This window comes from Falco biarmicus, chromosome 13 (assembly GCF_023638135.1).
Source record: "Falco biarmicus isolate bFalBia1 chromosome 13, bFalBia1.pri, whole genome shotgun sequence".
Classification (NCBI taxonomy): Eukaryota; Metazoa; Chordata; class Aves; order Falconiformes; family Falconidae; genus Falco; species Falco biarmicus.
The window spans coordinates 26,712,244-26,727,206 of record NC_079300.1 but is presented as its reverse complement, the minus strand read 5'-3'; the positions used below and the strand labels follow the sequence as shown (position 1 = coordinate 26,727,206).

At 45.7% G+C, this 14,963-nt stretch overlaps 1 protein-coding gene across 6 annotated transcripts in view; it reads left to right on the top strand.

Moving 5' to 3' along the window:
- NEU2 (neuraminidase 2) overlaps nt 1-10,038 on the top strand; it is a 32,701-nt gene extending 22,663 nt beyond the window's left edge. For 2 of the 6 annotated variants that reach the window (XM_056357923.1, XM_056357921.1), the window contains exons 2-3: nt 7,024-7,228; nt 8,927-10,038. In XM_056357923.1, the coding sequence (XP_056213898.1) occupies nt 7,028-7,228; nt 8,927-9,865 (1,140 nt within the window). In that variant the 5' untranslated portion in view covers nt 7,024-7,027 and the 3' untranslated portion in view covers nt 9,866-10,038. Of the gene's footprint in view, nt 1-17; nt 339-366; nt 450-472; nt 1,982-2,880; nt 4,885-7,023; nt 7,229-8,926 lie in introns of those variants that run through there. The other 4 variants (XM_056357922.1, XM_056357925.1, XM_056357924.1 and 1 more) reach the window with 4 other exon arrangements.
- The last annotated feature ends 4,925 nt before the right edge of the window (nt 10,039-14,963 follow it).

The following is a 14,963-nucleotide window of genomic DNA, read 5'->3' as shown; positions in this document are numbered from 1 at the left end:
GTAATTTTTATTAAACAAACAAGTGTTTATGGGTTGTCTGGCTGCAGAAGCAAAGTGTGTGACTCAGAACACCACCTGAGTAACTCTGCTGTTAGCCAGGGCACAGAAAAAAGGAAGAAATCCACAAAGCAATCATTCATGTCTGGCTTTCTGGCAGACTGTGACTTAGCAGCCTCTGACTTAGCAGCCTCTTCAGTGTCTCTCTTCCTTAACTGCTTCTGTTTTACTTCACTCTTGATTTTCTCCAGGAGTCATTGTTAAACGTTATTATCTGGTGGGTGTCAATACCATTGTTTCTGGAGGGACTTTTCCTCGTATTGACTGTTGTTTCATTTCAGGTACGCATTGACTGTTGTTTCATTTCAGGTAAAGCATCGAGATGCAAATGCCTTCAGGCTTCTTTTGTGTGTCTCAGTTAAGGTCATACTTTACTGGCCCAGCTAGGCAAGGTTTGTAAACACGGGGTGTGGTTTGTAAAGTGAGTCTGCTCTACCTGTTAACAGCTTCATGCTCCTACTTCCTCTCCTATTGCAGATCCTGCTCCTTGTTTGACTCTTGCTGATGCAGTCTAGGACAATGACCTAGCAGAAAATTGTTCGCTTTTCCACCGCCCCACCCCCTTCCCCCCCAGATTAGTTTTCTGTCAGACTGACATACTCTGATAGCTTGCCAAAGTAAGATGAGCATCAGTGCTGGCACAAGAAGGGATACAGGGTTGCTCAAGAGAGAGGAATGAGTAATACAGAAGCATTACATTAATTCAGTTGGTTGGTTATAAATCCACACCTTTCCAGCTGCCTATTTGCCTGGCATAGATCAACCACAACTACCATCAAATGAGGAGACTTTTCTTCCTCCTTTTTCATTACTAGCAAGATTTGTTTGCAGGATTGCTGTCTTCATTTTTTCAGATCACTTCAAAGACAAGAAGCAGTAATGGCAGCAGTGGAAACACAGTAGGGAACAGGGGAAAGCAAGAGACACAGCAAGGAATGGGATAGGAAAGGTCATCTCTGCAGCAGCAGCACATTAGATCAGTAGCACAAGGTAGTCGTGAAATCATCTGCTTGGGTACCCCCAGCAGCTGCAGGTGCTGCCTCTAAGCCAGCCAGGGCACAGCTGGGAGAAGGGGGGATGCTGTCCTCTTCTTCCTCAGCTGTGACCCTAGGCTCCTATGAGTATTATCCCCTATGTTCCTCTGCCTGACTCTCCCCATTAGCTCATTGACTGCAGCTGCTGGGCTAGTTTGGCTCTGGGAACGCCTCCACAGAGGCTGCTGGGAGTTGCATCTGGGTGCACCAGCATGTCATTGCTGTGCCACTGCCTGGGGACTCCTGTATTAACCCATTTCTTCATTCAGAAACAGTGTGCTGATGGATTGGAGGTACGTAGAGCCAGTGGAGGAATATGTCAGATTATCACAGCACTATCGCCTGCTGGTTATAACTATTTTCTGAGTTCTTTTGGCAAACTTTCCCAGAGCTCAGGAGCACTCTGAGAGGAAGCACTGGGAGTCCATGTGCTGGGAACCAGAGGGACTTTAACTTGCCTCTCCTTAGCACAAGGGGACAAGAGGACCAAGAAATAAGACAGCACGCTGAATTGTATAACCATTAGAAACAATAGCTGTTCCACAGTGTTGCAAATCCATGTAGGTAGAAATATGCTGTTTAATTACTATGATACTTTAAAAGTCTTTCCTTAGAGCTTGTCCAGCTCATGTGGAACCTCCCCTTATATGCAAAACAGGCTTGCTATTTAAATGTAAGCCTGTGCATACACGCCGGCTGCTAGCTTTTCTTGGGGATCCAAGACAGCTGACATTGCTGCCAATATAAATAATTTTGCAGGTTGGAGACTAGTTGGAAAGAGTGAGCCTCCCTTTTATCTAATCCAATAGAAGTGCTTTTTGGTTTGTTTTGTTTTGGTCATTGTTTTTTTTCCCCTTTGACGTGACTTCCAGGAGACAAGAGTGAAAGAGGTATTTGTTTTCTTTTTTTTCTTTTTTTTTTTTTTAAACCAACTTTTTCATAACAGTAGACACTTCTAGGAACTAAAACTGTAAATACAAAATTTTGTAGGTTCAAGTAGGAGTGAAGTTTGTGTATTCTTCCACCAAATATATGCTAAGAAAAATGTTGCTGCTTCGTGTAATTCCTCTCTAGTGCTAAGAGAACCTGCACTTTATGGCACAGGAGCTACTGCCAGGCTGAGCCACAACGTTTTAAAATCAGAACTTGATTGTTTAGGAAAGCATGTGCTGGGGAGGCTGAAAACCCACTTGTAATTTGGTATGACGTTTTTACCACAAGAAAAACTTTCTGTTTCTAGTGTGGTTAAAAAGTTTAATCCAATCGGCTGCTGGATTAAAGTATCTCAGTTTTGTGCCCTTTCAGCTGTGAATTTGAATGTTTGTTTGTTGTTTGACAAGTCTGGCTCACAACTCTCCTTTCTGACTTTACATTGGGGGTCATTTATTGGGCTAAATAAATGTGCGCTGTCCGGCTTGTTAAGAAATCCCATAGCCTACATTTGGTCTAGGATCTGGTCTAGGGGCATAACAAGGCAGGAGGTGGGGTGCTGTGATGCAGGACTTCGGCAGAAACAGGCACCGTCGCACTGTTGAGCTAGGAGGAAAGGCTTCAACACAGGAATATGCTGTGTAGCAAGTATTCTAGGAGCAAACTGGGTCTACTATTTCATAGTCCTATACAACTGGAATGTGGCTACTACTGGCCTCACTCTGTGCAATATCCCAATGGAAATTCAAAACAACAAATGTATTTCAGCATAACACATAACACTTAGTTGACTCTTACAAGGTTGTTTTTTTGGTTGGTTGGTTTGGTTTCGGGCTTTTTTTTTTTTTTTTCTTTTTTCTCCTTCCCAAAACCTCCCTGAACAGGTTCATTTGGTTTTTTTGGATCTATCTGAATTCCAAGAACAAGCTGCCTCCTGCACAGACCAGTCTTGATGGGGACTAAAGGATAAAGTTCAGCACATTACCTCATTTCAGCTGGTTTGTTTTTAAAGACATACCGTCATTTCAGCTTGGATCTGAACATGTTAAGGACAGGTTTTTACAGAATCTGAGGCCAGTGGAAATGTTATCCTTTTTAGTCACTTTTCTTGGAGATGGTTACAGCAAATAAACACGCAAGGTCTCATCCTGCTCTATAGACAAGTCCATGTGAGTTGCCTTGAAGGACAGAAGTGAAAGGAAAAGTACCCTCTCCTGGTGTCTACCAGAACCTATCCCTTACTGCAGTTTGGGCTCCTTCCAGACATCAGATCCATCATAGTCAATTATTGATAACTGTTATTTCTTTTGACTCTTCTGGTGTGCTGGAAACAGTCTCTGCTTTGGAAACCATTACAGCTATATAACTTGCAAACTATGAGTAATGGTTTCCTCCAATTTCACTCACTCCTTTTATGTGTTTCCATTCATGCCTGTCTTTCTCTCTGCCTGCCCAGTTCTGCTAGGAGGTGAGGTACTGGATCTCAGTGCAGTAGCTTCCTTGCTGCCTTGAAGAGGAATTGCAGGTAAACATCAGTCACCCTGAACAGGACACTGTAAGGATAAGCCTGGGAAACATTCAAAACTCCAGTAAATTCCAACACACAGAAGGGAATACTGGCTTAGTGGCTACATGATGCATTTCCCTTCACCTCACTAGCATCTCTGTCATCTGGAAATAGGTTTCTGGCTACCTCTTTGTCTCCTAGGAAAACACTACCACATCAACTCACTTGCCCTTTATCACTCTTTACTTCACAAAAGTACAGCTAACTTTTCTCTCCAAAGTGACTGAATTGATAGAGGTCTGAACAATTGTTGTCTGTGGACAGCTCTCCAGTCTCCTGCTTGTGTTTCAGACCTTTGTGTTCCCAGAAGTTTGGCTTTTTTTCCAGTTATGGCTCTTGTTCTTTCAAAAGATATTGCCATGGTCTACAAACTTTGTTTTACCAATGTCCTTAGGTTATGCTGGCTGCAACACTACCACCATCTTCTTCCTTGCAGGCCAGCCATTGCTATTTCAGTAGGGCTTAGGAACAAAGAGGCATCAAGGACATACGCATCCCTCCCTTGGCAATTTAACCTCGGAGGGACTGTTGTATATGATCTGAATTCCTGCAGTGCTAGAGTATGAGCATTTGAACGCCCTTCATATGGCTGTCCCGTTGACAATTTGCTGTCCTGTCAATGATCTGCTATTTTTACTTCTCTTTTATTCAGGAGGGTGTACCTAGTGGTTTTGCCTTTGAAAATTAGTAGAGATAAGAGAAAAACTGATTCCTTTCAGTTGGCTGGAGAAGTAACTAAAGCAGCACTATTTTCTATAAATATATATATATTAAGAACTTTAAGCTTATTTAAAGATTTTTGACTCTGTGTGAAACTCAAACTGTTGTGACTCAATTTCTGCTCCGCAAGGGAGAAGGTAGAAGAAGCTGAATACTGACTTTAAATATGTTTAAAAAAGGAGGGAAGTGTTTCTCTGCAGATGGATACATAGTGTGTATGTGTATATATATGCATACAGACATAATACCCACACTGTGTAGGGAGTGTATATACAAATGTGTGTATATGTGTACACACACACTCACACACATCCCTGTTTAGTCTCTGAATAGATGGAAGAGTCACTTGGTTCTAGTATTTTCCTTGTTTATAGTTGCGGGTGCTGTGTCCAGGAACCTCAGTCTTGTTTCTATGGCAGCTATTCCCAGCCTTTTAACATCCCACCTTCCCTCAATCCCCAATGCAATGAGAGGAAGAGAAGAGTGTTGTGACACCCACACTGAGCATCTCATGGCGGGGATAAGAGCATGGGCAGAGATGTCTTCAGATGACAGGCTCATACAGGAGGGACCCAGGTGCAGTAGGCTGCAGCACAGCTACTGGTCTCTTGGCTTTGTATCAGGGGCTTTGTAGGGCAGCCCAGATGTCCCCCCACCCACCTTGTTTTCTTTTTCTTTTCCTTCCCTCTTGCCCTGCCCTGAAGCAGGATTGCAATATCAGAATGGCATCATGAGCAGAAATGCTAGGGAACCTGTGCTGCACTAGACAGGCTGACTAATCTCCCTTAAATAATCTCCCTTTAAATAGTCTGGAGGCGCTCTAGTGAGTTTCTGTTTCAGGAGCCTTGAGAACACAACCACGGCTGTGGTCTGTATAAATAGCCAGACCCATGCTGGTAAGTAGTGAACAGCACAGTTATTTGTTCTAGGAAGGTCTTCCTATTTTCTTCATGTTGTTGCATGGATGTGATCAAATTCTGGTAACATTTCTGTATAGTAGCAGTGCTGCTGCCTTTTCTCAGACTGCCGTATCATCAGTGACTGTGAGGAGGGAGCAGCTAACCTTTGCAGACAGACATCTGTCTCCAGTGGCTTTGCATCTGAGTGGCAATGGGGCTGTGATTTGCTGGGGTCTGTACAGCTGGCTTTAGCTAAAACGGTGCAGTTCAGACCCTTTTGATCAGTGCCATGAGTTAAAAAATCTCACTGATATTTTTAGCATCTGGAAGGTGAAAGCAAGGAATATTTGAATACTTGCTGCCTAGCTATGGATCTGGACAGAGCATGGTGTGATGGTCGTGTTTGAGAAGGATGAACTCAAAATATCTGTGCTGTCCTAACTAGGTAATCAGCACGGGGTGAAGGGGCAGCGGGGAGGAGATGGATATTGCTAATCAAGTCTGTTAGTTGGGCTGGCTAATAGAATCTTCTATTTTGCAAGATGCAAGAGTAAAAACTATTCTCCAGGTAGGTACATGCACTCTGCAGCTGCATAAGCAATCTTCAGGTTGCTTCCATCTGGTCCTGAGTTATCAAGACAGCCTTCAAAACCAAGGATCTGATACATGGCCAATAGCCACTATAGCGCTTTCCAAGATTTAGGTAAATAGGAGAATCCTTAATGAAGAGTGCAGCAAGTCTTGCCTCAGCTGAGGTAGGAGGCATTTGAATTTCTTACTCATAGTGTATTGTCATCTTCTCCCTGCCATCCTACCCACTCAATGCGTCAGAGATCTAAGACTTGATTTTTAACATATTTTTTGTTGTGTTCCCCCCCTTGGGCAGAGGATATTCAGAACGTCAGTTTCTGGTACACCATATCAGAGATTTTTTTTTCCCTTTTTTTCCCCTCTTCTCAGACACAATTCCTCCAAGCCACTGGGTTTTTACCAGGGTGAATGAATTCACAGGAGAGGCTTGGTGCAAAAGGGCTGAGGGCTAAGTGGGTCTGAGGAGAGGAAGAGAGACTGGGGGGGCGGGGGGGGGGGGAGCATAGCACAGAGCTGTTACATAGAGGCAGTTTCCCTAAATGCCCTGTCATGTTTGCCTTCCTCTCTAATGCTGCTTTTAAGTCACTGTACAGATGACAAGGTTTTTGCCTGGCCACAGATCCCACCTAATGCAATGAAACACCATTCAAACTGTTTTTTAATCTTTCAAGGGAAGGGGTGTTCTCTTTCTTTTTTCACCCTCATATAGGGGTCCAGCTGGGGTCAGGGTTTGCCATAGTGTGTCATTTAAGTGAGGTTTTAAGCTCATATTTGGCAAAGCAGAAGTTCTGTGCTGGGTTTTGGAAACGCCATCAACAAAGACAGTAATGGTGTTTGAGGGAAAATACTATGTTTTATTATCAACAGTCTTCTGAATTACAACTCAAACCCACAAAAGCCCCAGCCTGTGAATTTAATTAAAGAGAAAAAACAAACCACAGACAGCTTTTTCATTAATTGTATTCAGTGTGCTTACCTTACATCACTCCAGCAAGATCAACCAGGCTGCTCCTGTAAGTTTGGTCTGTGTTGCCAGCTAGTATGCAACGATTCTCTTTGGAAAAGCACAAGAAAAAGGCAAAGCTGAAAGTAGCAGGAATTGTTTCAATGTAGAACAGGCCTCACCGAGTAGGGGGGGGGCAAAAAGCAACGGAGTCTGCTCTGTGGGATTTTGCTGGGCTAAGGGTGGGTCAAAATACAATGTGTTTTGTCTTTGTCCCCCTAGCACAATGGCTTCGTTTCCTGTCTTGGAGCAAGAAACATTGTTCCAGAACAGTACCTGGAGCTATCGAATTCCAGCCCTGCTCTACCTGCCGCGTTTTAGCATCATCCTGGCATTTGCTGAGGAGCGAGAGGATGTGGTGGATGAACATGCCAAGCTACTATCAATGCGCAGAGGCGTGTATGACCCAACCACGCACCATGTTCAGGTACCAGTGTGGGGAGAAAATGGGGGAGACTGTCCACCTGTACTGCTTGCCTGTCCCCAGCTGAGTTGCATGTGTTTGCTCTCTCACTGTAGGGAGAGGGCAGCTTCTCCTTCTCCCCACTTACAGCAGACAAATCTGCCTATGAGTAATGTGTGTGTCGTTATAACTACTGGGATTCAACCCAATGATTGGGCAACTGTTGGAGGGACTAAAGTGGGGCAGGTGCAGCAGATTTTCTGTGGATGGCTTTGACCCATCGTTGCAGATCTGGGGAGGCAGATAGAGAGATGGGACAAAAGTCCTGTTGCAACAGCAAAGATGTGGATGAGAGGCAGAAATGGGGAGTGCCATAGGGATGGGGAGGAGTGAATTAGCAATAAGTGATTATTTTCTTAGGACTAATTTTTAGTTTAAAAGACAATTGAGAGCAGCTAGTCTCCCCATGTAGAAGGGTGTTGTCTGATTTGTCTGTGCCAGTGAAATGGCTACCTTGCTAATCTACCAGTCATTATTAATAGTTATCTTGCTGGGTGACTGAGGTGTTGGTACTCTATTTAGAATCATTTTTTGTATTTGCAAATGCATTAATATCTTGAAGGGGGAGGAATGTTTTTCTATTCCAATCCTTCATTGGTGACTGGTTGTCTTGGATTATAGACTCCTAACAGATAGAGTCTGCCTAGCAGAAGCAGCCTCTCAGTGCACCTGCAGTGTAATACCATTCAGTTAACATCTTGTGTAACCCGCTGTAATTCAGTTAAGTAGGGCTCTGTTGGTCATAAACTTAGTAATTTGTGTTCACATGCTAGAGTTCCTTAAAATGGAAATATTAAATATTCAAAAAAAGGTAAGACATGACCAAAAAAAGGGTAATCATTTTAAGGTAGAAAAGCTAATTTAGTATAATCTTACTGGAAACTATTGCTTCTTTTACCAAGCCAACAACGCTATGTAGGAATAATCTTCTAACGGCAATGTTAATTTAGAAATGTGATTGTGTTATGTGCTATTCATTTAAAGACAGACAAGGCTTGGAGGGTAGTTATACCTGCTCTGCAACCTAATTTCTATGTCAGACAACTCAGGGTCCAAATTTCCACACCAGAGTGTGTAAAGCCATGCAGTCAGCTCTAGCAAAGTGCCTCGGTGTTGGCTGGAATACCCATTCACACACGGATCAAACTGGAGGAATAGGAGTCTGAATGGAAAGGAATTTGTAAGCATCCAGGATAGTTGAAAAAGGCTCGGTTATCTAGCTGACTTCCTAAGGAGCACTGGCACAGCGCAGTGTCTGTACCAGCACAGTCTGACCGCTGGGCATGTCTGTGTGTCATATGTGTATATACATTTGTGAGAATTTCTGGAAGTTCAGCTACTGTAGATTTTTAAACAATGTTATCAGACTCTAGCTACATTGAGATACAGAGCTATCAGCTCCTCCGTGAGTAGTAATCAAAAAGGACATAACCCACCTGTTTGGTGAAGTGCATGTGCATCATGTCATCAAAATAATTTTCACTTGCATTTGGCGATGCCAGGATATTGTCTTCCCATTTCTTGCTCTATCCACTAACTTGCTTATCTTCTGTTCTTCTCATGTTCTTCTGTAACTTTTATCCAGGCATCCTCACACTGTAACGTGGATCTATTTGTAATGGTCTGTTTAATTCTTGTCTCCCTTCACACGGGCCCTGGCAGTGGAATAGTATGGAGACCATTGTTAGTGCGCAGCTGAAAGACCACCGATCTATGAATCCCTGTCCTGTTTATGATGAGATCTCAGGAAAACTGATCCTGTTTTTCATAGCTGTCCCAGGAAAGATCTCTGAGCAGCATCAGCTCAGGACAAAGATCAACCTGGTACGTCTCTGCTACGTCACTAGCATGGACCAAGGACGCACCTGGAGCACTGCCCAGGACGTCACCAACAGTACCATTAGCACCGAGTACAAGAACTGGGCCACTTTTGCAGTGGGGCCGGGTCATGGATTGCAACTGCTCAACAAGGCCCGGAGCCTTGTGATTCCTGCCTATGCCTATCGGATCTTGGACCCTAAGCAACACCCCACCCCTCATGCCTTCTGCTTCATCAGCTCTGACCACGGGACCACGTGGGAGATGGGGAACTTTGTGGGGGAGGAAAGTGCAGTGGAGTGCCAGGTAGCAGAGGTGCACACCTGTGGCAGGAGGGTCCTCTACTGCAATGCAAGGAGCAGCAGGGGAGCCAGAATCCAGGCTGTCAGCTACAACCACGGGGTGGACTTTGAGGGAGGCCAGCGGGTTGAAATGCTAGTGGAACCTCCTTCTGGATGTCATGGAAGTGTTACTGCCTTCCCACCTCCCCCCGATGCCGGATGCCAAGATAGTTGGTTGCTCTATGCTCATCCTACAGACCCAAAGGGTCGAAGAGATTTAGGAATTTACCTCAACAAAAGCCCTTTAAATCCAGCACGCTGGACAAAACCAAGTATCCTCTTCAAAGGCCTGTGTGCTTATTCAGACCTGCAGTACATGGGGGTTGGGCCAGATGGCTCACCCTTGTTCTCCTGCCTCTTTGAATATGGGACCCACCAACAATGTGAAGAGATAATCTTTGTAATGTTCACTTTGAAGCAAGCCTTTCCATCAGAGCGTTGAGGTTCAACCCTCTCCGTCAGCATCCCTCTGAAAGCACCTTTGCTGATACTTCCTTTCACTGTCACTTCTCATCTTTCAGCAAAAGGGTTTTTGTACTCTTCCTGTACCCTTAGTTTGACGTTGGCTTGTGGCATCTGTAGTCTGTGAAGTCTATTAAACATACTAAAACTGAGTATGTGTTTGATTTTGTTTTCTGTTGCCCGTTCTCCCTTCTTGCCTTTCCCTTTGGCTGGCGTCTTAAACATCACGAGCTCAAAACAAGCATGACCTTTGTGTAGGGCCTCTCGCCTCGGGGCCTCTGAGACCTGACTAGGGACATGTGTGCTGACAGCATAGGGACTGCATGGGAACAGATGGCAGTGATTTTATGTTGAGCTGTATTTAGTAAGCTGTGGGGAAAGCGCTAGAGAGGACGCCGAGCTTACTGCCCTGTATCTGCAGTTACCTTCTCCGAACACTGCTTTGGCTCTGACTAGGTGCACTGCTGCTTGCAGTCAGCATAGGACTTGCTGGCAACTCTAGCTTGTTCAGCAAGGCCATGGGTTGCCTTGCTCTTGGAATATTCCTTGCCCACTTCTGCAGTGGATTTGGGGTTGCTTTGCCGGGTTCCCAGGGACTTCTAACGTAGCTTTCTCCTTACTTCCTGTGCTGCGTGTTCTTGCTTACTTGCCCTTTTGCTTACGCTGCATTGGGAAGCTGCAGTTTCTCATGTGTAAGAAAACCGCAGCCTCATGTGCTCCAGCTGTTCCCTCTCCCTTGGCAGTGACAACAGGACCCATGCAGGACACCAGGACCCCACCATGTCTGGGGGCAGGGCAAGTGGGAGAAGTGGCATTTTGCCTGTACCGAAACTGCAGGATCAGGACAGGGCTGCAGAGGGAGCTCCCAATGTGTAGTCGGGAGGGGAAGTACTTGCTGGTCTTTCTAACACAACTGCTAAGCTATAATCCACACAGCAACTGCTCTTACCACTGACAACGCAATGTCTTGTGAGCCCGGCTGTTGTTATTACGGAGTATTATTGGCATATGAGGCAGTGTGTCAAACAAATAACATTGCCCCGCTTCCAGCAAATTGCAAAGGCACAGGTGTCAGAGGAAGGGGACCTGACCAAGCCCAGAGGAGCATGAGTGCTCAAGCTAGAAGGCTTTCCAATGTAGACAGATTTTCAGCAGGTTTCTGAAGGAAACGGCCCCGGTTTTGGTGAGAGAGACACTCTTCTGAGGCTATGATATGATTTGAAAGGAAGCATTATGCAGCGAGTAGACATGGGGAGTGATCAGAAATTAATGGGTACCAAGGGAGACATGTCAGAGCAGATGGAGCTAGGAAAGTTTTACCCATGTCTCTAGACAAAATGCTGCTTTACAAACCAGTCTGTGGTTGTGTGCTGTATTCTGTGCGTGCACGCGTGTGGAATGGCTCCAAGGAAAATATGTTTGTTTGCTCTGATGGTGAGGAAAAATACCCACTTTCCAGAGTGCTCTCAGAACGCACCTCCTTTGGGGAGCACTAGCAGGTCCCATAGGATCCTTTGCACTGTCACTGCTCTGGTCTGTGAGTCTCTGCTTACTCAGTGTCCCCACCCTTGCCTTTTATTGCTGATAGCTTATGAGGGTAGTGGGAGAAGGGGACCTGATTTTTTTTCTAGCCACCTGGAGGCTGCAGGTACCAGGGGAGTGAAGAGATCTTATGGCCTTCACATATACACCTGTAATTTGCTGAGCCTTTCCCAAGCAGCAGGTCAGTAACATGCTGGGTTGGAGTAGCATGAAGTAGCTCAACTAACTGGTACTTTGTGGGTATTACTCATGTGCTATTTAGATGCAGGCCAGAGTCTAAATACATGTTTGTGGCCAATAGCCTGTTACTAATGCCTAATGAGGGAATGTTACATTTAGATTTCAGCAAAGCTAACTGCTGTCCTATAGACTTAACCTACCTCATCAAGCATACTATGAAGTACTTGTGTTTCATGAAATGAAAATGCATATTCGAGAACTTTTCATCTGACCAAGCCTGGCAGTGCCCATACTGATGCAGTGCACAGCCTGAGTATGTGTGGCGATTTTGGGTTACCACTGTGCATCCTGAATGATGCTACAAACAGTATTTATCTACTGGGTCTGGTGAGTTCACAGCCAGCTGGTACAATACTACCTGGACATCTGTAGCAAACCCAGTATAGATAAAATGGTTATTGCAATGTCTGAGAGACAGCTTGGAATAATACCCTAATGTGGGGGAAAATAATGTTTGCTTTGTTCATAGACTGCCAGGGATACAATTTTTTGTTATCCAACATTTAGATGTGTCCTAGTTCTTTGTGGCCTTGTTCTCTCAAGTAAATTTAAATGAAATGTTGCTGCAGTTAACTAAAAGCTTCTGCTGAGTCTGGGTTGGATTTGTCTGACAGATGTACCCGTTATTCTTTTGTTTTACAAGGGTAGCTCTTACGAGGTGCTTTGTCCTGACTGTGGGATGACAGTGTAGACTGTTCGAAGTACATCCTATTCCTTGTGGAACCCTTAGGGCTGTGCTGGCTACGTTTGTAGTATTCACCTGTCATGTAACTGGTGCGGGCGGATAACTGTGCCCCCCCCCCCCCCCCCCCCCCCCCCCCCGCCCCAAGGCAAACACTCTAGCTCATCTCCAGATAACTTCTCTAATCTCTTCCTCAGGTCTACTCACCAGCCTTCTCTGACACAGGCACAAATTGAAAGAAAATGAATGGTGTAAGCATCTCCTGCAGAACAGCCTTGTGTCTCTGTGTGCAACAGGAGTTATTGTCGTCCTTTGGGAATCAGGTAGTTCAGGATATGCACACACTTATGTGCTGACCACTCAGGGATCAGTCTTTCTCTAGCGCTGCAGAATTCACATGCCTGCACCATGAGAAGTAAAACAGACGCCATTTCCTCTTCAGGCAGTGTTGCGAGTAAGCCATGGGGAATCACAGAGCTGTTTATGTTAGGGGAGGTGGGATTTACCTTTTGAGCAGCTGGAGCTGTACTGTGCTTTCTTTTAGGACCAAGAAATACAGAAACCAGCCTGCACATCTTATTGCTGCAATCATCACATATTTTTGGATCCCACCCCCTTGTTTATGTCTCCAAGTCAAGAAGTCACATGTGGCTGGACAGAGGATTCACACCTTTGAAGGAAATAGCAGTAGCTTGATAAAAACTGAACTTGGTGGCAGGATGGATAGGAGTTAAGAATACAGCTAATCGGTCTCAGATGTCTAACAAGGGCTTGCACCTCTCTGTTACGTTGTGTTAACTTGCAGTAGGTCAGAACAAACTCTCCAACCACAGTCTCATTCCAGCCAAACTCATGTCGTGCAGCAGCTCTGTCCACACTGCATCCACATATGGGTCCATTGCATGGAGAGCACTGTGAGGTCAGGCAATGGTTTAACATTCAGAACTGTTCTGCTTCCTGCTGCAGCTGTGCTCCAGAGAAGCTTCTGTAAGTATCAGAAATCACAAGGAGCTGGTACAGATGAGGCTAGCAGTACACTATGGCCAGGCAGGAATGTCAAAGGAGTTGAAGAGACCCTTTGCCATATGCAGTCTCTCTTCTCAGTGGGGAGAATAGGGTTTGTAACCACTTTGTAGCTTTCAAGAGCTTACAGCTACTGTCTGTGCAGAGCTGCTTCATGGCATTCATCATCTGACTCCATTTAGACACCTGAATCCATGGGAGTTTGGCTCCTAAAGCCCTATGTGGATCTGGGTGAAGCTGAAGGGCAGGTCCAGCTGAGCTAATTTTGGTCTGTAGACAGTGCTTGCTCAGCATGGACAGGAAGCCCTGCACATTGCCGTTCTGCCCATTTAGCAGGGTCCTATGCTGGCTGCACAATTTTGAATTGCTGGTGCCCACAGTTTAATCTCAATGGCAGATTAAGCTGGACACTGCAGAGCAGTTGTCTGGATAACTGAAAGCACCAGGAAGGCTGGCAGGGGTGAATGCTGGGCTTTACTGGTTCACTCTCGCTCTCCGTGTCCACAAATTCTCATCTCTCCCAGTTCAGTGACAGGCTCCCTCCTGCCTTGCTGTGTCCAGGGGCAGCACTCAATATGTGATCCAGGTACCATGGTTCCAGCACTTCTCCTGGCTCTGGGAGGTGAGGGTTGCATAGAGTGTCTGCGCCTTTCCGGGGAACTCCCCTCTCTGTCCTCTGAGTCCCAGGCAGAGTCCCAGCTCAGCTGCTGCTCTTAGGTATAGCTCAAACATGGATGTGCAAAAGTGCCGCCTTCAAAGACAGAGAGGTACAGGATAGGCAACCAAATTTACCATGCCTGCAGCGCCCTTGTAGCGATGTCCATGCTTGCTGCAAATGTGCCCCTCATGCTGCCTTGGAGATGCAGCACTGAACGTGCCACATGGCATAGACAAGGGGCAAGATGTACAGACAAAGAAAAGGGAAGTGAAAGCTCCAGTTCTCCCCTCTGACGCAGGTTGCCAGACATGGCTCTGCTGCATCCTACCTTTGGGGATTTAGAGTAGGAAAGCTCTCTGAATCCATCTCACAGTAGCTGACAGGGAGCTTTGGTCACAAATTCCCAGAGCACATCAGCCTTGAAGTCTGCTTCTGTGCGTGGAAACGTGCAGAGGTAATTTATTTCTTTGTTCTTGGAAGTCCCTTCCTCACTCCTAGCTAGGTGTGAGGACTAGACAAAGCAGGAATGGGGCAGTCAGTGCTAAGTATCCTAATGCACGGTGTGTTTCTGATCAGTCTGAGATTTATTTATTCCCCATGGAGACCAGTAATGGGTAGGACACACAGACAGGGAGAAGGTGGAAACTCCAAGGGTTTAGCAAGAGATTGTAAATGGGTCGGCAGGCCACCACAGCCTGTGGGACTGAGTTGGTGGGGGAGCAGAAAAGATGCCCAGCTGGGACTGTTTGACACAGTATTAGGACATGAAGAGGGAGGCAAAGGCAGGGAACATGGGCTTGGTAGTTGCTTCAGCTGCAGCATGAAGAGGGAGAGCAGGGGCTGCAGGAACATGTCATGCTCACTCTCTGAGCTGTTTGAGTTGAGGAAGTTGTCCGCGGCTGAGTTTCCTTTCCCTCTCTGCACTATTGAAAC